Raw genomic sequence first — 23,273 nt, 5'->3', positions numbered from 1 at the left:
GGCTGAGCCACATCCTGGATGGGACACAACAGGACGGCGCAGGACAGCATGAGATTTAATTACACTGCTCTGAATGGTACACTATTTAAAAATTACGAATTTTTTTTTCTGGCATTTTCCACTTAATATTTTCAGACCACAGGTAACTGGATCTGAGGAAAGCGAAATCCGCATGGGAGGGCTTCTGTATATGTAGCAACTATCACAGTGTCCAAAACACAAAAACTGAAGTAAAATCAGAGAAATAGAAAAAATGGCATAGGATGCTTGAATTCACCTCTCTGCCTTAGGCAGATAAAGAAAAGAAAAAGGTTAAGTAAAGATAAAGAAAAATGAAATTACATAATCAATGAGGTTGCTCTTAACTGAGATTATATCTACGTTCCCATTGGGAGTAACAAATAATTAGCATATTTTAACACTAAAAAACATCAAATTCCCCAACACCAGAATACAGCAGACCACACTCTCTAGGAGTGAAATCCAATGAAACTAGAAAATATCTCCCTAAAGTATTAAAAGTTCTTCTTAAACAATTCTTGAATCACAGAGGAAATAATTTAAATTAGATTATGAAGTATCTGAAAAGTAACAAAAACATTATGTAATATGTAAAACAATATAAAAGCTGTAGCCAAAGCTACACTCATAGGAAAATTTATACCCTTAAGAACTAGCCTTACAATAAAATTGTTCTAAGATTCATCTAGAAAACTGAGACTAGTCAGGAAAATTCTGTGTGAAATGGGTAAGGGGGCAGACTAATCCTACCAAATATTAAAATTTATAAGCTATGATAACTACAAGTTGGACACTGAATAATTCAGAAATAACACCAAACTAAAATGGAATTTTTAATACCAAAAAAAAAGAGTGCTTTTCCAATCATTGAAAAGGAACAGATTATTCAATAAAGGATTTCAGGGCAACTTACTTCTCCGGGAGACTAAGAAGAGCTGGATCTAAATTCCACGTGAATGAAAGATTTAACCATAAAAAATAAATCATAAGAACTCACCAAAAAAGGATAATTTTTTAAAAATAATCTTGGAATGACAAAGAGATTCCAATGTATGACTCAAAGCTCACAATACATAAAATAAAAGCTAGCTTAGTTTGACTCCATGAAACTTTCTGCATGGAAACATACCATAAGCAAAGTCGAAGGACAACCTGAGAGAAAAACGTTTTCATATGATCTGGAATAGAGCTAAATAGTCTTAGAAATCAGTGAAACAATCAAGAACTAACAGAAAATTAGTAGAAAAAGCATTTAATTCCCAGAAAAAAGAAACACATATGATTTATGAAGACATTCAACCTCATTGACAATTTGGTTTTTTTTTAAGATTGGCACCTGAGCTAACACCTGTTGCCAATCTTCTTTTTTTCTTCTTCTTCTCCCCAAAGCCCCCCAGTATATAGTTGTATATTCTAGTTGTGGGTCCTTCTGGCTCTGCCATGTGGGACGCCGCCTCAGCATGGCTTGATAGCAGTGCCATGTCTGTGCCCAGGATCCAAATCGGCGAAACCCTGGGCCGCCAAGGTGGAGCACGTGAACTTAACCACTTGGCCATGGGCTGGCCCCCTCACTGACAATTTTCAAAATGTCAACACACAGAATTAACATGCCATTTCTGTTTCAGACTTACTAAGATTAAAATGCCTGACAATTCCCAGCGTTCGCCAGGGCTTAGAAAAACCTGAAAAGCTCACACATCCTTGCTGGGAGTATAAATTGCTGCCACCTTCCGGGGGAGCAACTTTGTAGAATCTATCAAAAATTTATAGAAATACGTTGGACAAAAAAATTTCACTTCTGGGAACTGACTCTAGAGATACTCACACAAGTGAAAAAAAAAAACAAAAAATGTATGTACAGATGTTCCCTACAGCACTGTTTTATGAAATAGCTAAAAATCAGGAGTATCCGCCATAGGAGACCGGTGAAATAAATTATGTATATCCAAATGACAGATAACAGCAAAGGTTCAAAAAAAAATGAGGTGCCTGGTACGCACTAAGATGGAAAGATTTACAAGAACTATTGTTCCGTGAAAACAGCAAACCTCGGTTCAGCGTGCATGGTACAATCTCACTGTATATAAAAACAAATCAAGGATGCTACAACATGGATGGGCCTTGAAAACATTATCCTCAGTGAAAGAAGCCAGATACAAAGGCCACATATTGTCTGATTCTATTTATATGAAATTTCCAGAATAGGCAAATCCACAGAGACAGAAAGTAGATTAGTGGTTGCCAGAGGTGGGGGGCGGGGGATGGAGGGTGACTGCTAACGTACAGGGTTTCCTTTGGGGGTGTTGGAAATGTTCCGGAACTGGAGAGAGGTGGTGGATGCACGATTCTGTAAATGTACTAAATGCCAATGAATTGTGTAATTTAAAATGGTTAATTTCATGTTATGTATATTTTACTGAAATTAAAAAAAAAAATAAAGGAGATGCGCAGACAAGCACGTGTGCCTAGAAAATGTCTGGAATGAAGCACGGACTGTCAGCTGAGTTATCTGGGGGAGACTCAGCGGGAGGGAGGTGAGAAGTGAGACATGCTTTTCATTTGACATCTTTCTCAGTTTTGTTTTGTGTTTTTTCAAACCATCGGCATTTGTTTTTGTTTTGTTTTTCTTTATTTTTACTTAAGTAATAAATACATTCCCCGGATATATCATTAAAACATTCCAAAGAACGCCACGTGACATCCCTTTGGGTCACACCCCAATGCCAGGAGGGACCTCTTGGAAGCAACTGCCGACATAAAAGACAGAAAATATGTAGAATTCGTTTGTGAGGGTTTTTAATAGTGATTTTTAAAAAATAAACACTTGCAATTATAAATAGATAATTGGGCCCAAGCTCCCTCAATATCCCACACACACCCCCAAAAGTCACAGCAGCCTCATCCCACGGCTGGGGTTAAAAGCAAGCATAAAGAGCATTTTTAAAAACTTAATCCTGGGCAGATCAACTTATACTCACACTTGGCTTTCATCCTTTCTTTTTGTTTTGTTTTGTTTCATTTAGAATCAGCTTGGTTTTCAGACCCCATAGAAATTTGTGGTTAGTCAACTAGAAGAAACTTGACTATCTTTTTTTCTTAATTATTATTATTTTTTAAAAAGAAAGAAAATGTGGACTCACAGTTTAGAATAATTGCAAAAGAAAAAGTACATGAACCTCATTTGAACTCTGAAAACACTTCACTAATTAGAGGTAATTGTGCCTGGGCTCTGCCTTGCGAAACAATAGATTTTCCTTCTTCCAAAGTAAAACGATAATGACATACTGAATTTTGCAAATCGTGAAGGAAAGTAGTGTACTTCAAAACAGCTGGCTGGGGCCGGCCCAGTGGCCAGGTGGTTGAGTGCTCGTGCTCTGCTTCAGGGGCCCAGGGTTTCACCAGTTCGGATCCTGGGCACAGACACGGCACCACTCCTCAGACCATGCTGAGGCGGCGTCCCACATAGCAGAACCAGAGGCACTCACGACTAGAATACACAACTATGCGCTGGGGGCTTTGGGGAGAAGAAGAAGAAAATAAAAAGAGATTGGCAACAGATGCTAGCTCAGGTGCCAATCTTAAAAAAAAAAAAATTTTCTTTAAAAGTTAGCTGAATCTTACCAGTAAAACAATTATGGGCTTGACCATTACACATCCCAACAGGAGGCTGTACCAGAAGGACGCAGCTCCTTTCCACCCAAAGCATCCTCTGGGCTCCTTCTGTTAAAGCCACCCTAGGTCAGGGGCCCCCAGCCCCTGGCTCCAGCTGACACCCCACATGTGCCCCTTCCTAACGCCTCCTCCACGTGGCCCCGGGTACCCCACCCTCGAGCCCCAACAGGGCCCCCACCAGGTGCCTCTCCGATGAGCCGCTGGCCATGCACCCCGCCCAGTGCCCGGGGGTCTCCACAAAAGCCACCGAGGGGCCCCCCTTGGCAGACTCGGGGCCGGCGCGGAGTCGACGCCTTTTTCTGTCCACAGGGAACTCTCCGCTGCCTCGGAGCCACCCCGTGCCTGGGAACAGCACAAAAGTGAGGGCAGGCCCCTCTGACCCAGAGGACAGAGCAAGCCCCCTCCGAGCGAGCGCCTTCCCTCTGCAGCCTCCCGGGACCCTGCCCCAGACGCGGAGAGCCAGCCTGGCCCCTGCCTCTCCATCTGGCTCGTCCAGCCTCCCCAGTGCCGGCCTCCAAGGAGTCCAGCCGTCTCCCGCTTCAAAGGCTCCCGGGCGGACAAATCACACATGCTGACAGCCGCACGGGCCCAGCCCGAGGATGTCTGTGCGCTTGGGGTTTGTTTTTGTAGTCACCCAGGCTCCCCCAAAGGAAACAAAGGCCTGGACAGCGCCTGGCATCTCGGGGCCTTTGCCCGGGAGGGCAGCACGCGAGGCGCGAGCCTCTCACTCTGCCTGGACCTCTGGGAGGCCGGGGGTCAGAGCCTCAAGTCCCCTCCCAAGAGGCAGGCAAGCAGCTGGTAGGAAGGTGAAGGAGACGATGGGCAGCTGACCAACCACCCAGCGAGCAGGCCTGGACCCGGCCGGCCGCACAGAGGTGCCCCACAGGCCACACGGGGCTGGCCGCAGCACCATCCAGGGAAGCAGTGCCAGACGACAGTCTCTCCGGGAGGATGGAGCTGCCCTCTGATGCCAAGTGACTCAACGTGTCAGGCCAGGGGCACAAAGAGGCGCCCCGACTGAGGCCCGTGCTGGGCCTGGTGAGTCTGTGCCTGAGTCTGTGCCCCACTACTGACCACAGCACTACCCAGTCCTGGGACCAAGCCAGTTAGCTACCACCCCAAGCCCCGAGGGCTCCTGAACAGAAGCGGTGTCGGTGAGCAGTGGAAGCTTTTTATCAAATAAATCCCTATGCAGATACTCCAAAAATAAAATCAACAGAAAGCAGCACGTGCTTAGCACGCAAGTCAGTGTAGATGTGTACATGTGAGTCGTAACAAAGCCCAGACACTCACCATCTCCCGGTTCTGGAGGCTGGAAGTCTGAGATCGAGGTGTCAGCCGGCTTGGTTTCTCCTGAGGCCTCTCTCCTGCGCTTGCAGACGGCTGTCATCTCCCTGTGTCTTCATACTGTGTTCCTTCTGTGCGTGTCTGTCTCTGAGTCTAAATTTCCCCTTTTCATAAGGACACCAGTCATACTGCGTTAGGGCCACCCTAATGACCTCATGTTAACTTGATGACCTCTAGAGGCCCTCTCTCCAAATAAGGTCACATTCTGAAGTACTAGGGGTTAGGACTCCAATCTACCTTTTTAGGGGGAATCACAATTCAACCTCTAACAGTGTAATATTCTCTTTATAAAAAGTCATTAAGTGAGAGCAATGAATCTCCATCTGAATAGCCATAAAAACTTGAAACTGTAAGTTTTGAAAGACGGATCCAATCATATTTCCACCTCAGCATCCTTTTAGATGTCCTGTATTTTGCTTTAGTTTCAGAATATCAAGGGAAGTCTGATTCTTGGGCCATTTACAGAAGGTAGAAGTATTTCAACAGCTCTGGGTGCAAACTCGGGATTCCAGGAGTAAACAGAGATGGTTGCTCCCATCTGCACCAAACAAGGGTGGCCCAAGGATGCCCGCGGACGCACCGCAGGGCTGGCATGAGTAGCCTCAGGCAGAAGTTTCCATCACAGCTCTGAAAATGTTAAATAGGTCTAACATGGGATGTGGACGAAATGTCTATAAAGCCAAGACACGCCCCTCATGGAGAGTCTGAAAACCCAGAGAAGAGCTGAGATGAGTTCCCTGCTCTTCCATCCTTCCATTTCTTTACCTGTTCACAGGACGCCCCAAAGATCAAGACGTGCCCTGAAGATGCACCGCTCTCCTCAATACACTGACTCCCCATGTTCTCCCTTCACCGTCCCCTCTGGCCAGAGCCGGACAAGGACTTTTGACAAAGCGAGGAGGAAGACGATCGGAGAGAGGCAGTAACTGTGGCAGCAGCCCTACTTAAACATCTTCCCTAGGGGCTTAAGGAAAGGATCCAACAAAGTCATCACTAGCAGAGGGGGCATAATGGTATAAAAGATCCTGAAGATTCCTATGACCTCCGCCCATCTTCCCCCACTGGTGTCGGTCTGACTCGTGGATCAGAGACCTTATTCTGGGGACTGGCGGCCCCACAGGAAGCGGGGACGGGGCTGGGATTTTTTAGATCAATCACAGGCAGCACATATCCTTCTGCGACTTGATTTTCTCCCCACCCAGAACCTCTCCTTGAATCTCCCTCTGTTGGCACTCACAGGTCTCCATATTCGTTATGGCCACTGTACAATAATCCAGAGTTGAGACATGGTGCCTCCTTGGCTCCCATTAAGAGACAAGCTGATCTTCCAACTCCTCACTCTTAGAAATGGTGCAGCGAGGCCAGCACACCACAGAATATGTGCATTTTAAATATTAACAGGAAATGTCACACTGCTCCCAAGGTGGCGATTCACACGCCACATCATCGATGACATGCTCCTCATTACCCACCTCTGACTTCAGCCTAAGCTCGGTCAGAACACTGGGATAACTGTCTCATAATTTGCATTTTCTTGAATCCTAATAAAGTCCAATCTTTTCCTAAGTTTTTGGCCTTTTGTATGTGTTGTTCTGCAAACTTTCTGCTGTACCCTGTGTCTCTCTTTAAAGTGGTGCGTTTATTTTCTTATTTGTCTTACGGGCTCTTTACATATTCTGGACACAAACCCCCTCATCTGTCCGATATGGTGTAAACTCAATCTCTTCATCCGACAGTCTGAATTTTCAAGTGGGACATCCAACCCTCTACACCAGCAAGCACAAAACTGAGTCCTGTGTTATTGTTGTTGTTGAGAAAAGGGGGGGGCAGTACACACCTGAAAGCGAAACCCTCCCCCTCCTTCAGAACCTTTGTCGTACAGGCCCCTGGGCTCTGAGAAAGGTGGGGATGGCCCACTCCACGCGGGGCACTGCAGGGCATTTCAGGAGGTGGTGACAGGAGCACCCCACCAAAAGAGGGGTCCAGAATGAAGGGACGGGAAAGGGCCAGACTAGACAAAGCTCATGGGGCCCTCCCTGGACCCCCACACACCACGCTCCTCCAAGGGGGCACCCTGGGCCTCTGCAACCAGGACCCAGCTCTGCGGGGCTCCCTCTTGCTCCGAGAGCCCACGGCTTTGGGAATGCACCTGCTGGAATTCAGAGCTGCAGATCCAACGGGAAGCCCGGGGTCGGGCTGAAGGCCGTTCTGACGGTGAAAACCAAGGTTAACGGGCGCACCTTGCCTGGACCTCACTGCAAACAAACCACGTGGAAAAGGCCATTTTCCAGAGAGCTGGGAAAACTGGGCAAGGCCTGGGCATCAGATGATGCTTGCCTGTGAAAGAGCACTGAGATTATATGGAAAACCGTCCTTACAGTTCGTGCTGGCGCATTACAGGTATAAATTCAGTGGGCCAGGGGAAATGAAACAAAGTAACAGAAGGCGGAACTGTGGAAACTGGGTGAAAAAGAGATAGGGGTCCACTGTCCTAGGCTACTTTTATGTATGTTTGTGAAGTTTTCTATAATAAAAAGCTAAGGAAAAGCATGTTAGGAGTTCTGGCGATCCAGAAACTAGACTAAGATTTGGTGATTTTCAGTCCTGTCCAGGACACGCTGCCTGGCCTCCAAAGCACGTGGATGCCGCCCCTCCCCTCCCCGTGTGAGGTGTGACACCACTTCTAACAAAACTAGAACCGTTTGAGTCTTTCTTCTAAGAGAATTTGCTGAACTCTCTTGTTGATTCCATTGGCTACAGCCACACGTTTGTACCAGTGAACACTTTTAGTTTTTTATTTCAAAATAATTTCAAATTTACAGAAAGGTGCAAGATTCATGCACAAAACTCCCCCAGGCCCTTTACCAGATTCACTAGTTTTTCACGTTTCACCCCATGTGCTTCATCACCCCTCTCCGTGCACAGTTTTCATTCTGCACCCCCTGAGCAGGCTGCAGACACCACGCCCTTATCCCTTAACACGTGCCGTATGCCTCTCAAGAGCAAGGACATCTGCTTACATAACCTCCACACAATCCCAAATTCAGGAAAGCTAACTGTGACGACACTTTTAAATAATTTACCTCCTCGTTCCAACTTCATCAAATGCTCCAATGAATCCACGTCAGCATGTCTTCTCGCCCCGTCTGGAATGACACTCTGCATTTAGCTGTCTCATCCTGGAGTCTCCTTTAAGCTGGACCCGTTCCTCGGCTGTTTCTGTCCTTCAGGACACTGATGTTTTCCACTGCAGGCCAGGTGTTTCATAAAATGCCCCTCCATTTGGGCATGCTGGGTTTTGTCACCATCAGATTCGGGTTCTGCCTCCCCAGCTGGACCACAACCTAAGGATGTCCTTCTCGGAAGGACGACGTCCATCTGCACGCACTGGTGGTGCGAGCCTTGGTCACTCAGTGTGGGGGACGTGCAGCTTCTCTAGTCTACAGTCACTAATGGTCCCCTTGCATATAAGGACTCTGAGGGAAATACTTTGAGCCATGAACATTCCCATCAATTAGGTTCAGCATTCACTGACAACTCTTGCCCAAATCAATCTGTACAATTTCTTCTTGCAAAATGTGATTTTTCTAACTTACCTCAAATTTCTTAGTTGGCATTTTGCTGTAAGGGAGAGTCCTCTCGCAGTGCCCTGCCATTTATTTATATAATGTAGCAGGTTAAATAATATCCCCCCAAAACTCATACCCACCCAGAACTTCAAATGTGACCTTATTTGGAAACAGTCTTTGCAGAAGTAATGAATTAAGGATCTCGAGACGAAATCATCCTGGATTTAAAGTGGGCCTAGGGGGCCGGCCCCGTGGCCAAGTGGTTAAGTTTGCGTGCTGCACTTTGGCGGCCCAGGGTTTTGCTGGTTCGGATCCTGGGCACAGACATGGCACCACTCATCAGGCCACGCTGAGGTGGCGTCCCACATACCACAACTGGAAGGACCCACAGCTAAAATACACAACTATGTACTGGGGGGATCTGGGGAGAAAAAGCAAGAAAAAAAAAAGAAAAGAACATTGGCAACAGTTGTTAACTCAGGTGCCAATCTTTAAAACAAATAAAAATTAAAAAAAATAAAGTGGGCCTAAATGCAATGACCAGTGTCCTTACACATACGGGGTGGGGACCAGCCCTGTGGCCAACTGCTGAAGTTCACACGCTCCACTTCGGCGGCCCAGGGTTCACCGGGTCGGATCCTGGGCACGGTCCTACACATCACTCATCAAGCCATGCTGGGGTAGCGTCTCACACAGAAGAACTAGAATGACCTACAACTAGGATACACAACTACGTACTGGGGCTTTGAGGAGGGGGAAAAAAACAGAGGAAGACTGGCGACAGACATTATCTCAGGGCCAATCTTCCTCATCAAAAAAAAAAAAGCATACTTAAAAAAAGAAGAGGTGGGGACACACAGAGACACATAGAGAAGAAGGTCATGTAAACATGAAGCAGATATCAGACTGATGCTGCCACAAGCCAGTGAACGTCAGGAGCCACCAGGAACCAGAAGAGGCAAAAAAGAATTCTCCCTCCGGGCCTTCAGAGGCAGCATGGGCTGCTGACACTTTGATTTTGGACTTCCAGTTTCCAGAACCATGAGAGAATCAACTGATATGTCACCATTATTGTGATCACTTATTTTCTATCACAAGAACATGCTCTTGGCTCGCCCAAGCTGGTTTAGTTCCTTTAACGTGTAACAGTATTTAGAAACCAAGGCCTGGGCACTAAGAGTGCTCACTGCTAATGAGGAGCTAGGAAATAACTGTAAGGTATAGGAAAATACATATTTTATAAATCATGAGCTTACAATCTTAACATAATACACACTGTGTATCTTGTATACATGCGTGTGTGTATGTCTACGTATATACATGACATCATGAGTTATACCAATCTCTCCAACTCCAGTCCAGCCCCTCCAGGTTCTTCCCAGCCTTCCCTCACTCCAAATTTGCATCTTCCTTCTTCCACAGCGGGAACACTGACTCCAACACTATCAACACACTTCTCATTTGCCTAATCCCACAACTCATACAAAACAGTTTCAGAATTGCTATATCCACACCACTATGAAAAACAAACCTACTAAGAAAAATGCAAGATCTGTTTTCAGGTTTTGTTTTTCCATCTAGACTGAGCATATACAGTCAAACTCCTGGGTCCACATTCACATGAACGATGTTTCTTCTCCGTCACTGTAGTCATGTGACATTTGCAATACAGTTGGGTTTATTTACTTCCCTGAATTCAGGTTTAGGTTCCTGCTATCTCTAGTGATTTAATTTTATTTTTTGAACATGCAGAACATCAACATGTTCCAAAAGTCAAAACTATACAAAAAGACATGAGACTAAACTAAGAACAGAAGAAAACTACCTTAATATAATAAAGGCCATACATGACAAGCCCACAGGTAACATCAGACTCAACGGGCAAACGCTCAGAGCTTTTCCTCTAAGATCAGGAACAAGACGAGGGTGTCCACTTTCACCACTTCTATTAAACATGGCATTAGAAGGCCTAGACAGAGCAATTAGGAAAAAAATTTTAAAAGAAATAAAAGGTGTCCAAAATTGGAAAGGAAGAAGTAAAATTATGCCTGTTCACAGATGGCAAGATCTTACACACAGAGCTACAAAAAGTCCATGTGAGCCAATAAATGTATTCAGCAAACTTGCGGGATACAAAATCAACAGGCAAGGATCAGTACATTCTACACATTAACAAAGAACAATCCAAAAAGGAAATTAAGAAAACACTTCCGTTCACAATAGCATCAAAAAGAATAAAATACTTAGGAATAAATTTAACCAAGCGGACAAAAGACTTGTACACTAAAAACTATAAACCACTGTTGAGAGAGATTAAAGATCTAAACAAATGGAAAGAGATCCTGTGTTTGTGAAGTAGACTTATGAAGACGTCCATACTACCCAGAGCGATCTACAGATTCAGTGCAGTTCTTACCAAAATCCCAGTGATGTTTTTTTGCAGAAATAGAAAATCCATCCTAAAATTCAGATGGACTCTCAAGGGATCCCAAATAGCCAAAATAATCTAGAAAAATAAAACAAAGTGGGAGGGCTCACACTTCCTGATTTCAAAACATACTAGAAAGCTATAGTAATCAAGACAGTGGATAAGACACACACACAGACCAGTGGAACAGAACAGAGAGCCCAGGAATAAACCCTACATATATGGCAAATGACAAGGGTGCCAAGACCATTCAACGAAGAATGGACGGTCTTTTCAACAAAGCATACTGGGAAAACTGTACATCCACATTCAAAAGAGTGAAGGTGAACCCTTACCTTACACCATATACAAAAACTAACTCAAAATGGATCAACGACCTAAAACATAAGAGCTAAAACTATAAAACTTTTAGAAGAAAATACAGGGGAAAAGCTTCCTGCCACTGAATTTAGCAATGATTTCTTGGAAATGAGACTAAAAGCACAGGTAAAACAAGAAAAAATACATACACTGGACTCATTAAAATTAAAAACTTTTGTGCATCAAAGGACATCATCAACAGAGTGAAAAGACAGCCCACGGAATGGGAGAAAATATGTGCAAGTCATGCATATGATAAGAAGTTAATATCCAAAATACAGAATTCCTACAACTCACCCAAAAGAATCCAAACAATCTGATTAAAAAACGGGCAAAGGATTTGAACAGACATTCCTCCAAAGAAGATACAGAAATGGCCATGAAATACATACAAATGACATAACAAGATGCTCAAGATCACTAGTCATTAGAGAAATGCAAACCAAAACCACAATGAGGTACCCCTTCACACTCATTATGATGGCTATTATCAACAAAACAGAAAATGACAAGCGGTGGCAGGATGGTGGTTCCTCAAAAAGTTTAAAGTAGAACTACCATAGGATCCAGCAATTCCACTCCTGGGGACAGACCCGAACGAACGGAAAGCAGGGACGCTGGAACAGGTGTCTCTACACCCATGTTCATAACAGCATTCTTCATAACAGCCAAAAGGTGGAAACAACCCAAATGTCCCCCAACAGACAGAAAAACAAAATGCAGTGTGTATATATGGGGTGTGTGTGTCTGTATGGAAAGAAGTATTACTCAGTCTTAAAAGGAAAGAAAATACTGACACATACTACAACATGGACGAACCTTGAAAACACTACACTAAGTGAAAGAAGCCACTTACAGAGAGACAAATGCCCTGGAATTCCAGTTATCTGAGGCACCCGCGGGAGTCAGTTCAGAGACACTAAGTAGTATGGCGGTTGTCCTGGGCTGGAAGGACAGGGAATATGGAGTTATTGTTTAATGGGTACAGAGCTTCATTTTGAGGAGGAGAAAAAAGTTCTGGGGATGGATGGTGGTGATGGTGGCACAGCAAGGCAAATACACTCAATGCCAGTGAACTGTACACTTGAAAATGATCAAAAGAGTTTATTTTATGCATATATTACCATAATAATAATAAAAAAGATCTCAGGTAACTTATGTCACTTTCTGCTTTCTCCTGTGTTTCTTTTGCAGAAGGAAACAGATGCTCAACCAGCCAGGCCCCCATCCTGCCCTGCACCCTCCCCTCGCGCCCACGGAAGACGGAGCTCTTGCCGTCTCCACCTCCTCCTCTAGACCTACCGTGGCCCCCAGTCCTTCACTAAACCGGGCTAGAAACGTATCCAATGTTACACAAAGACTGCCATACGGTGACCTGGGGGTTCCCTCACTGTCAGAACGAAGATTCCCCATTTCCAAATGTTCTGTAAGAGTTGAAAACACAAAATCACATCCTAAATAGGGCTACAAGGTGGACTGCCCCGAACGTGCCCGAAGGCGTCCTCAGCCTGCGGCGCCCCGCTCCTTCCTAGTCCCTCGGCTGTCCCTCCGTGGGCGGCTCACCTTCCAGATGGAACCCGCACGTCCCCACCCAACTCCTCATCGTGCCCAAAACTCTACTCATTCTCCTTTCCAAAGCCTGCTATCTTCCAGGAGCCAAAACGTTGTGTGCGTCCTCCCCTAGACTCCTCAGGGTTGAGTGACTTCTCCTCCTGCCTCAGTTTCTTCAGGATGCTTCTCACCCAGGACCTTTCCTGGGGATTCCCCAACAAGTCCAACACCTGGCCCCTTGATTCTTCACGCACCTTCCTTCTTAGGTACAAACACTACCCCACAACCCCACCAGCGGCTGCCAAGTCGTCCCCCTCAAACAGGCTGCAGCAGCCACCCCTGCCCTGCCCGGTCCATCCTGGCCCACCGGTCCCGGCCCGAACCCCCTGCCAGCCAAGATCCTGACGCTCCTCACTGCACACCACTTCCCTGCTCCAAGCACCGAGCTCGGGGGCTTTCAGTTCCTCTGCCCTCCTCTCTCCTCAGCCCCTTCCCATCTGCACACACGTTCCACGAGTCCCACGTGGCCGGTCTCATCTCAGATCTCCTTGCCCGCCAGCAGGAAGGCCCCACCGCGTCCCAGCTGATGCACGTTCGATTCCATTCCCGTTCGGACTTGATTCTGAATCCGTCATGAGCACGTCCTCGGTGTCATCTCTCTTCTCCCTCTTCCTCCGGCCCTGTGATCTCGGTCTCCACGTGGGAGCCTGCGTTTGCACCCCGAAAGGCGCCTGGCACAGCTTGGGGGCCTGACAGGTAAGCGGGGAGGTTTCCTGGGCCTTCTTCCCCCGGCTGGTGCTCTTCACATCTGCACTTTCCATGACATCCATTTCCTTCCACCACTTGAAGAGCTCCCACTGCGTCAGCCTCAGCCTAATTCAAGTAAACAGTCGCCACTATCCTCACTTCATGGGCTTTTAATGGCCCTGAAGCAGGGTGCCACCCCTCCCAAACACACGCACACATGCACACGTATGTGTGTGCACACACATGTTCATATTGTTTAGCCCCGTGTCCAAAAGGTACATGCAAATGCTTAAAAACTAACATTTCCCCCAAATCGGCACTGTCTGGTATGCAAGCACAGCGCTAAGGGTTTGGTGCCTTGGTCATCACACATCTGCTAAGCCCCTCTCAGGGCAGGGCCCTCGAGTTCCACAGATGAGAGTCAATCCAGTTCATTTTGCCTTCCAATCTCCCGCAGTCAACAAACACAACTCTGAGCAAAAAAGGTGAAGCCCCTCCTTGCTCTGGAGTCTACAAGATGTTCTTGAAGCAACAGTGACAAACACTCAGACCCTGGAGAAAGTGGAGGACCAGCTCTTCCAGTGGTGGCAGACACAGCTTCCTGCAAGGATGGAAACGTCCTCTCTGTGAGTGAGGCCACCGGCCTCATTCAACTACTAAAATGCAGCTTGCAGGGTCAGAGAACTGAATCTTTCGTTTCATTTCAATTTAATTAATTTTAACCTAAACAGCTACACATACTTAGCAGCTACTACGCTCCACAGCACCAGTCTACAATGAGGCTATCTGTAACTCAACTGCATAGTGGCTTAACTAGCCCTCTGGGAGGGCGCTGGGGTGTGGAGACCATCAGGCGGGAGCATTTTGGATTTGGGGAAACCCTCCCCCACTCAGGAGGCCTTGAAGAAGCAGCCACATTCTCCCCAGATAACATCTCAAAAGTGACAGAGTGCTTACTGAAGCTCATTCCAATGACAATTAAAGACACACATACCACTTCCCCCTGGAACTCAAGACATTCTAGAGGACGAGCCACTTAGTATAATTAGGCTAAATTTTTTTGTAATTATTTCCTTCCCTTTGGCTTTTGATTTTTTGGTTCTTTCAGAGACAGAACTTTAAAAAGAAAAAATAGACATCCCAAAAATGGTGCAGACCACACCAACACAATTCCCTATTTTTGAAAAGCTTTCTGAAAATTTCCAACATTGTTCAACAATTCTTTGGCCACTCTGTTAATATGATTTTAAACAGATCACACCCCAGACACATTTCATGACAACTGCACAGGCAAGCAGAGCTGTCCCGCCCTTCTTTCCAACTTGGCAAGGTCCTCGACAAAACCAAATAAATACACACTAGAAGAAAGAGGCTGGTACAAACCCCAGCCAGTTGCAGCCATAATTAATGGGCTGGAGCTACTCTTGTTGCTTAGATTTTTACTTCGAAACTCAAGAAGCCAGCACTACCCACTGAACTGCGAACATTTCTGTTACAGCACTGCAGTCGAACGACACAAAACCAAAGAACCCAGAGGGTCACTGAGCAGCGTTTTCAAAACTAGTCCTTTTCGCCCAACTGTCCTTTCATGAAATTGCTACTGCCCACCCGAGCAAAATCCAGACTTAACCTGCAAAGCTTCCTCTGAAAGCAGAGTCCCTGATTACTTCGCTTTGAAACCTTTCATGCATGATACTCATGGGGTCCACTTGGCAGTCACTGCAGGGTCCCCAAAGAAGGAAATATCTTAATGACAACTTTCTTTACCAGGAACAGAGTCACAGCCGGTAAGGAGCCCCCCATGGGGCACAGCAGGGTAAATCCAGCCCTTCTGCACGTGGTAACCACAGGATGCTGGGGGAGGAGGGGAGGCCTACGGGGGGGGGGGGGGGGGGGGGGGGGGGGGCCCTGGGGAATGGACCAGATAAACACCAAAAGGCCTCTGACATCAATGAATGATTTAGAAGATGGTTATAAACCCGGGGTAGGGATAACACTCAGTAGGCCACTTTCTTTTCCCTGACTACAACTTGGAATTGAGCACTTAGAGCTCTCCCAGGGAAAAGAGTCACAGAGTACACAAACTTCCTGTACTTAATCAGACTGGCCGGGGGGCCGAACACAGGGAGGCCAAGCCCCTCACACCCTGTCTCCATTTCAATCATAATGATAACTTTCCACATCCTGGCCTCCCGTGGAACGCATTTTAAAGGCGCGCCACTTCTCCAGTTGAAATCTTGCTTTAGAAATCCCCCTTTAGGGGATTAATCTTCCCTACCAACCAGATGGGCCGTTCCCCTACTCCTGCATTTCTATCCCATTGATCTTGGAAAAGATTCCAACGGCAAGAGCGGCGTTAAACCCAGACTCTGCCAGGCTAAAATGTCTCAGAGGTTAAACCAAGGCTGCACGTTTATGGGGAACACGTAATTCACCACAAATCACACCATAACAGAGAGTGACACAGAAACGCCAACTGTGGCTGTACTTTGACCAAAGAGAAAAAAGGTTTCACAATAAAAACAGAAATGCTATATCACATTGCCTCGTAAACGGGCAGATCACCGTCACCAAAAACTACCCCTGGTAAACGCATATTTTTAAACCCATGTTGCTTTTTTGCACGCAGAATATTAAGCAGATTTCTTGTCCATTTTCTAACCATGACTTGCTTTACTAAGGAAAAGTTCAGCCTCCCTGATGAGAGCCACTCAGCAGTCTCCCACCGCAGGACACAGCAGCTTACACCGGGGGTCCCACGGCCGGCTTGTGCAGGGTCTCAGGATGGCGTTCTCCATCACGCAGACGCAGGGTTAAACTCACTCCCACCGTTAAAAACGGAAACATTTCAGATGTGTGCTGCTTCCCTGCTTGGTACACAGCCATAATAAGAAAAACATGTTGCCTTGCTATATACATAAAAACTTTTCTTTTTCCACAAAGTCTTCTTATTCAAGATGTTTTCGTTTATTTCCTTCTAGAAGGATCACTATCATTATTTATTATGACCACCACTCCAGGGATCTGGGCCAGAAGTAAACACTACTCTGTCGATATGGGGGGGAAGGAGGACCCCCAAACCCCCACTCGCAGCACGTCCCAGCCTACCCTACCTAGAAGGGGCACATAGTCCGCAATCGGTATTCATCTCCTTAGAGAACAGAGCCTTCTATAAATATGCAGAATAAGAATTTACATATCCTTTTAGAATAAATACCCGTTCCCTGTTTTCACATAGCAACTCACGTTTAGTGTACAAAATACACTCAAATTACAGGGATCCCTCTTCACAGGAGAAAAGATGCCTAACACTCAAATCTCCTGTAATCACAAAATTGTTCTTATATCTTAAATATGGATGATCGTATTCTTTGAATTTTCACTTAATCTAGCATTCCAGAAGGAAGAGAATTATAAACAGCTTTCCTACTCCCTCCCCTATAGAGGTTATTATTGCCTTACTGGAAAAAAGAAAATTAGGGTCCAAAAATTAAGTAAATTGACTCTGGATTGCTTTGTTCCTCAGAGATTTCCTAAATTCGAACGGAAAGGAGGGCAATGTTTCAACTTCTCCACCCTGAAACGCGAGCAACTTTCCCGGTCTTGTTAAGACCTCGACGTAAGCAGGAGACCCCTCACCTTTCCTGCTTCGCCCCCCTCGAATTCCTGCCTACGGCACCTCCCCCGCAAACGCAACCCGAACCGCCCGCAGCCCCACGTCTGGGAGCCCGAGTTTGGCGGAGGAATTAACCCCGGCGTGGCCGCCAAGCAAACGCTGCGCGAGCGCACGTCGAGTCCCCGGGTTTTAGCCCCCTCCTGTCCCCCTCCCACAGCGCAGCAAGAGGAGCCTGACTCTAAAGGGCAGAGGGGCTCCTGCGGGGCTCTTGCGGGGCCAGGGATGCAGAAATCCACAGGGATGTGGTGGAATCCCACAGACTGACTTAGAATGTCCTACCTCACTCACCTTTTCAGCCTGCACCCTGAGCGGTTTATGCTTTAAGGGGCAGAGACATAAATGCAAACCCCCAGCCAAGTCAAGTAACCAGGAATGTTCGACGTGATCAGCATCTGCTTGAACGGCCCCCAGGAAAGGCCGCCCAGCATTCCTGATTCGGAGCACCGGTCCCTGGAGCGCAGTGGGCAGCAGGGCTGAGCCCCCCCCCCCCCGCGCCGGTCCCCTAATGCTCACCTGCCCGCAGGAATGCGGGGAGGGGGTGCGCGATGCATGCGGTGGGCGACGCTGGAACCCACTCACGGGTAAGGCGGCGGCTCACATCTCTAGGACTTGAGGCGAACCTCCTCGGCCTCCAAACCTGGCGCACCGCCGCCCTCCCCACCATCAGGGTGCCCAAATCCGGCCAGGCGGCGCGCGGGCTGGAGGTGCTTCCCGGTCAGGCCGATGTGGGCCAGCGCAGCCTCCTCCCACCCCAGGCCGGTCCCGCGCGCCGCCTCTGAGCCTCGCCGCAGCTCCTGCGCGCCCCGGGGTCCACGGAGCCGAGCGCACGCAGGGCCCCCGGGGGACAGGGGGTGCCCCTCGAGGAGAACGACACCCAGGAGCTGAGCCCGCCCTCCAGCTGCGCCTTGTCCCTGGTCCCAGGTCTAAGGGTGCAGCCCGAAGGCGGCTTGGCCCCCAACAGCCCAAAAGCAGCCCAAGGACCCCCGACCCCAGGCACAGGAAACGCTGCCTCGGCCTCCTCCCGGAGATGGGGGAGGGGGAAGAGGACCAACAAAAGGGAAGCCAAGGACCCTTCGACCCAGAGGCAAGGGGTCGGGAGCCCCCTTCCCTGGGCCTCGCCCGACCGTGGCGCCCACCCTGGGGGCGACTCCGGTGCAGATGGAGGTCCCGGTGGCCGGGAGTCCTGGAAGGGTAACCTCGGGGAGTAGGGCCGAGTCAAGGGCCTGAGAACCTGGGGACACGTCGGCGGAGCCCGGGCCGGGCCGCATCCACACTCACAACCCTCGGAAACCCCCAGCGAGGGGCGCCCCGCAGGCGCCGGCGCCGCCCGCCCCGGCCTCTGGAAACACTTAGCCGTCCCCAGAGCGCGCCTTATTGGTAGCAGCCCCGGGCGGCGGGGCGCCGGGCGCGGGCCAGGGAGCCGGAGCGAGGCGGGCGCGGGGGGGCCTGCCAGGCGCCCCTCGCTGGGGGCACGGGCGCGGAGGAAGGGACGGACGCACGAGCCGCGAGCCTCCCCCGGCGCACGGAGGCGGCAGGCGCGGGGCGGCGGGTCCTACCTGAGGTCCGGGGCACGGAGAGCAGGAGCGCGGCGGCCGCCCAGACGGCGGGGACGCACAGCAGCGGCAGCGCCGAGCCCCGGGCCATGCCGCGGGCCGTGCGGGCCGGGGCGCGGGAGCCACCACCCCTGTCGGCCGCGCGTCCGCTGCTCTGTTTCCCGGGCGCTTCGCAAGTTGGTCCCTTTCGAGGAACTCGTGGCGCTCCTCCTCTCCCGGCCCGGATGCGCCGCGAGGCTCCGGCCACGGCGCGGGCTGGCGGCGAGGCTCCGGGGCGCGGGCTCGGGCGTCCCGCCGGCCGCCGGGACGAGCGCGGGGGGCGGGCCGCGGGCGCGCAGGAGGCAGGGTCCCCGGCTCGCCCGCCCCGATGGGCAGCGCGAGACCGGCGCCGGCGCCCTCTGCCGGAGGGACGCGCCTGCGGCGGGCGGGGCGCGCGGGAAGCTGGGGGCCGGCACCGGGGGCCGCCGCTCCCTCCCCGGACGTGCCTCCGGCCTGCGCCCCAGGACACTTGGCCGCAAAGGTGGCGCCTTGGGGGCGTCCAGCTAGACCTGGCCCGGGCTGCCCTCGCCGCAGAGGCGCCCGGAGCAGTTAGCACCCACCTTCAGGGGGCGGGACCCCCGGGGACCTGGTCACAAATCAGTAACTCAGGACGACACTGCGCCCCGCCAGCCTCCACTGGGGCAAATCCGCGGCGCGGGAGCAAGAGAAGCGAGGGCTTGGAAAAAAGAAACGTTTAAGGAAAGAAACAGGCTGCGTCCCCGCCGGCGCCCTCCGGGACAATCGCGTCCCTCCACGATGCTCAGAAACCGCTGGGAGTGCAGCTGCGTGAAGGGAGCCCTCAGGAGCGCGATGCTATCTGAAGCCACTGCGGCTTTTGGTTGACTGTTAAAAGCAAATTGTATAATTTTACCTATTAAAGGCAGAACACTATTTGTTCTCTGCAGAGCCCCAGAACATGCAGAAGTAATTTGCTTCACTTGTAAAAGACATTTTGAACGCAATTCAAATAGCATATTTTCTTGCTTATTCTTGGTTTCGCTTAACACGTGCCAAGGTCTGGAATTGGAAGGCCTGACCCTCCTGTTTGTAAGTTAGGAATTTTCTTTGTTTTTGCTCTCTTGGAGAAAGGATTTGGAAGCTCCAGCGTCTCCGTTGTTTGTTTTGTGAGATTTATCTTTTAACTGATTATCAGGCAGATTGTTGGGCGTTTTTTGCTCAAGCACCATTTCCTGCTAGTTGGGGTGAATTAGGGAGAGCCCGGGCCTTGCGTGCGAGACCCTGAGGCGGCTGAGCTTGCCCCCCTGGAATTGACCCTCCACCACCTCTCACAGGGCAGGAAATACAAGTTCTCTTGCTGGGGTCTGCTGACAACATGGCCGAGCCAGCCCCGGCCATTACCCCTGTTAAAATTATCAAGGCCTCTCACTGTCTCTGCCGAATCTGTTTGGGGGAACAGCCCACACAGTTCTCATTCCTAATGCAGACCGGAGAGCCTGCGACTGTGACTGGCCAGAGGCCGCCGGGGATCCAGGGGGAAAAGGGAGACGATGGTAAAATCATTATCCAGACGCGCCCCCCAGCCCGGCGCACAGGCCGTCCTTCTGCCGCGCTGGTGCCGCTCTCCTGGGGGCTGTTTAAGAACTGCCAGGTGTTTATCTTTGGGTTTTTCTTCCCTTGGGGGCCCTCAAGGATGCTTTAAGAGTAAATAAGGCTTTAAGAGTTGGTCTTGAAGCACTTAGTTCCAGACTCCGCCATTCTGGATCTCGTGAAAACCAGACCTGGCGGCAGCAAGGGTCCTGGGATCCTTGCCCTCAAAAACCGGTGGGTCAGCACCGCTTTGTCCCTGACACGGGCCTGTGCTCCTGTGGCCCTGCACTGCATGTGGCTTGAGGCGGGAGTTCCAGAACCATACGGTCAGCAGCTCTGCCGTTTATTCTCGGTGTGAACCTAGGGGAAATGACCTAATCACGCCTCAGCAGCTCATCTGTGTGCAATTTTCCATGACTGGGTTCCTCACAAACCTGACCCCAGAGTTTAAACATCAACATCGATTTTTGCTGACAGTTTCTTGGGTGGGGTCAGAAATGTGGGTTATATCACATATGATTCCTTAAAGCTTTTTAAAAATTATCTTTTCAGCATTTCTCTTTCCCCAAATTTTCCCTATCTATAACTCCAGCCGGCTCTCCCCTGTCTCCCCCTCACTCCGTCCTTCCTCCCCTTTCTCCAGGTTCAGAACTGAAGGATAAACACAATAAGTTTATCTTTATAAATGAGAGGGGCCAAAATAGGCGCTTTCTAAGCAGTTAGCAGAATGTAGCTTAGGTCCAAAGCCAATTACAGCCACTTGTTCCCCCCACCTGTATTAGTTATCGATTGCTGCATAAATATCACGCCAAACCTAACAGCTTAAAACAGAAAACTTTATAATTTCACGTGGCTTCTGTGGGTCAAGAATGTAGGAGAGGCTTATCGAGGTCTGGCCCGGGGTCAGCTACGAGGCCGCAGTCAGACCTCAGCCAGGGCTGCATCAAAGGCTTGACCGGGTCCGGAGGGTCTTCACAAGGCAGCTTGCTCACACGCCTGGCAAGTTAGTGCTGAGGGGGGGGCAGGAGGCCTCCGGTCCTCGATACAGGGCTCCTTGAGCATCCTCACAACAGGGCAGCTGGCTTCCCCAGAGAGAGAGCCAGGTGGCAGCTGCGATATCATTTATAACTCAGCCTTCGAATTCACGCACAGCCATTTCCGCAGTATCCTGTTGTGTCACATGCTGGCACTCTTCATTTAAGAGGGGACTGCAGATTGGTGTGTACACTAGGAGACTGACCGCTTCCATGGAGCACAGCCGTGCTGGCCTCGGGACAGGCAAGAGGGCCAGGAAATGAGCGTGGTGTGTGCCAGCAAGAGTGGCAGGAAGAAGGTAGGCACCCATTGAAGGCTTGAGAGGGAGACGCAGACATCTGGGGAAAAACCTTCCTGGTGCAGTGTCTGGCCAATGTCAAGGCTTCAAGGCCGAGGGGTCTGAGGGTATCTGACGAGCAGCCTATTGGCCACCTGCATACCTTCTTTTGTGAAATATCTGTTCAAATCTTTGCTCCTCTTGCAACTAGGTTGTATATCTCCTTATTTTCAAGAGTTCTTTACGTGTTTTGGATGTAAGTTCATTTCAGGCAGATAAAGCTGTAGATACAGATAATATTTTATCCCAGTCTCTGGCTTGTCTTTTAATATTTTTTAACCGTGTCTTTTCATAAGCAGCTGTTTCTCATATTGATGAGGTCCAATTTATCAATGTTTTCTCTTATAGGTAGTGCTTTTTGAGTCTCGCTAAATGCTAGATCAGACCAAACAAAATCAGTGAGAGTGGAGTCTTTGAGCATACCAAACTTTGTGGAAAGTAGGTGCCTGCAGTCCACAACCCTTTGCCTGTCGGGCTTTTGTGTGGAATACACGCTCATCCCTGTGAGGGGATTTTTCACTTGTTCATTTCTTTTTCAGTTGGGAAAATCCTCAACTGAATTATGCCCTTCTGCTCTACTAGCAGCGAGTGATACAAAAGTCCAAGGACAAAACAAGATAATAGCCCAGCTTGTCAAACAAGATGGTCCGTTTCCCAGCCAGCCCTGGGGGCCTAGTGGTTCACTTTCGGTGCACTCTGCTTTGGCGGCTCGGGCCTGGTTCCCGGGCACAGAACCAGACCATTTGTCTGTCAGCAGCCATGCTGTGGTGGTGGCTCACACAGAAGATCTAGAAGGACCTGCAACTAGAATACATAACTGTGTCCTGGGGCTTTAGGGAGAAAAAAAGATGGTCCATTTCCTCTCTCCACTCTCCTTGCCTGTCCTGCATCCTCATCCTTGTCACCTGCCTCTCCACCATGTTCTACTGGTTTTACCTTCTGCATGCCTTCTGCCTACTGTCCTCTGTCCCCATTGCCAGCACCCTAACTCAAGATAATCTCATCTTTTGCCTGGATAAGAGCTTCCGTACTAGTCTCCCATTTCTATCATCACCCAGCTACAGTCTGCTCTCCACACACATATGGAAAGATCTTTTAAACCCAAGTCTAACTACGTTGCTGCCCCATGGCTTGCTAGTGCTCTCAAGTCAAAGATGGAAACCTTTACATTACATAAAGGATCTGACCCATATATGCCCAGCCTCATTCTGCTCCAGTCCTTGCTCATTTCCTCAAGAAGCCAAGTTCCCTTCCACATGGGGCCTTTCCACAAGCTCTTCTTTCTGCTTGGAACATGCTCTCCCTGACTTCCTTCACTTGGGTACCTTCTACTCCTCCCTTCGGCTGTCACTTCCTAAGGGCTGCTGCCTCTCGCTCCATCACCCCACGA

General features: G+C 49.2%; 1 protein-coding gene across 4 annotated transcripts in view; it reads right to left on the bottom strand.

Annotated features, from left to right (window-relative positions):
• ROR2 (receptor tyrosine kinase like orphan receptor 2) overlaps nucleotides 1–19,264 on the bottom strand; it is a 204,300-nt gene extending 185,036 nt beyond the window's left edge. The window contains exon 1 of one of the 4 annotated variants that reach the window (XM_044756653.2): nucleotides 18,928–19,264. In XM_044756653.2, coding sequence (XP_044612588.1) covers nucleotides 18,928–19,015 — 88 coding nt within the window. In that variant the 5' untranslated portion in view covers nucleotides 19,016–19,264. Of the gene's footprint in view, nucleotides 1–17,884; nucleotides 18,595–18,927 lie in introns of those variants that run through there. The other 3 variants (XM_044756655.2, XM_044756650.2, XM_044756651.2) reach the window with 3 other exon arrangements.
• Nucleotides 19,265–23,273: the final 4,009 nt, after the last annotated feature.

This window comes from Equus asinus, chromosome 23 (genome assembly GCF_041296235.1).
Source record: "Equus asinus isolate D_3611 breed Donkey chromosome 23, EquAss-T2T_v2, whole genome shotgun sequence".
Lineage (NCBI taxonomy): Eukaryota > Metazoa > Chordata > Mammalia > Perissodactyla > Equidae > Equus > Equus asinus.
The sequence above is the reverse complement of the archived record's forward strand: the minus strand, read 5'-3'. Positions and strand labels throughout refer to the sequence as shown.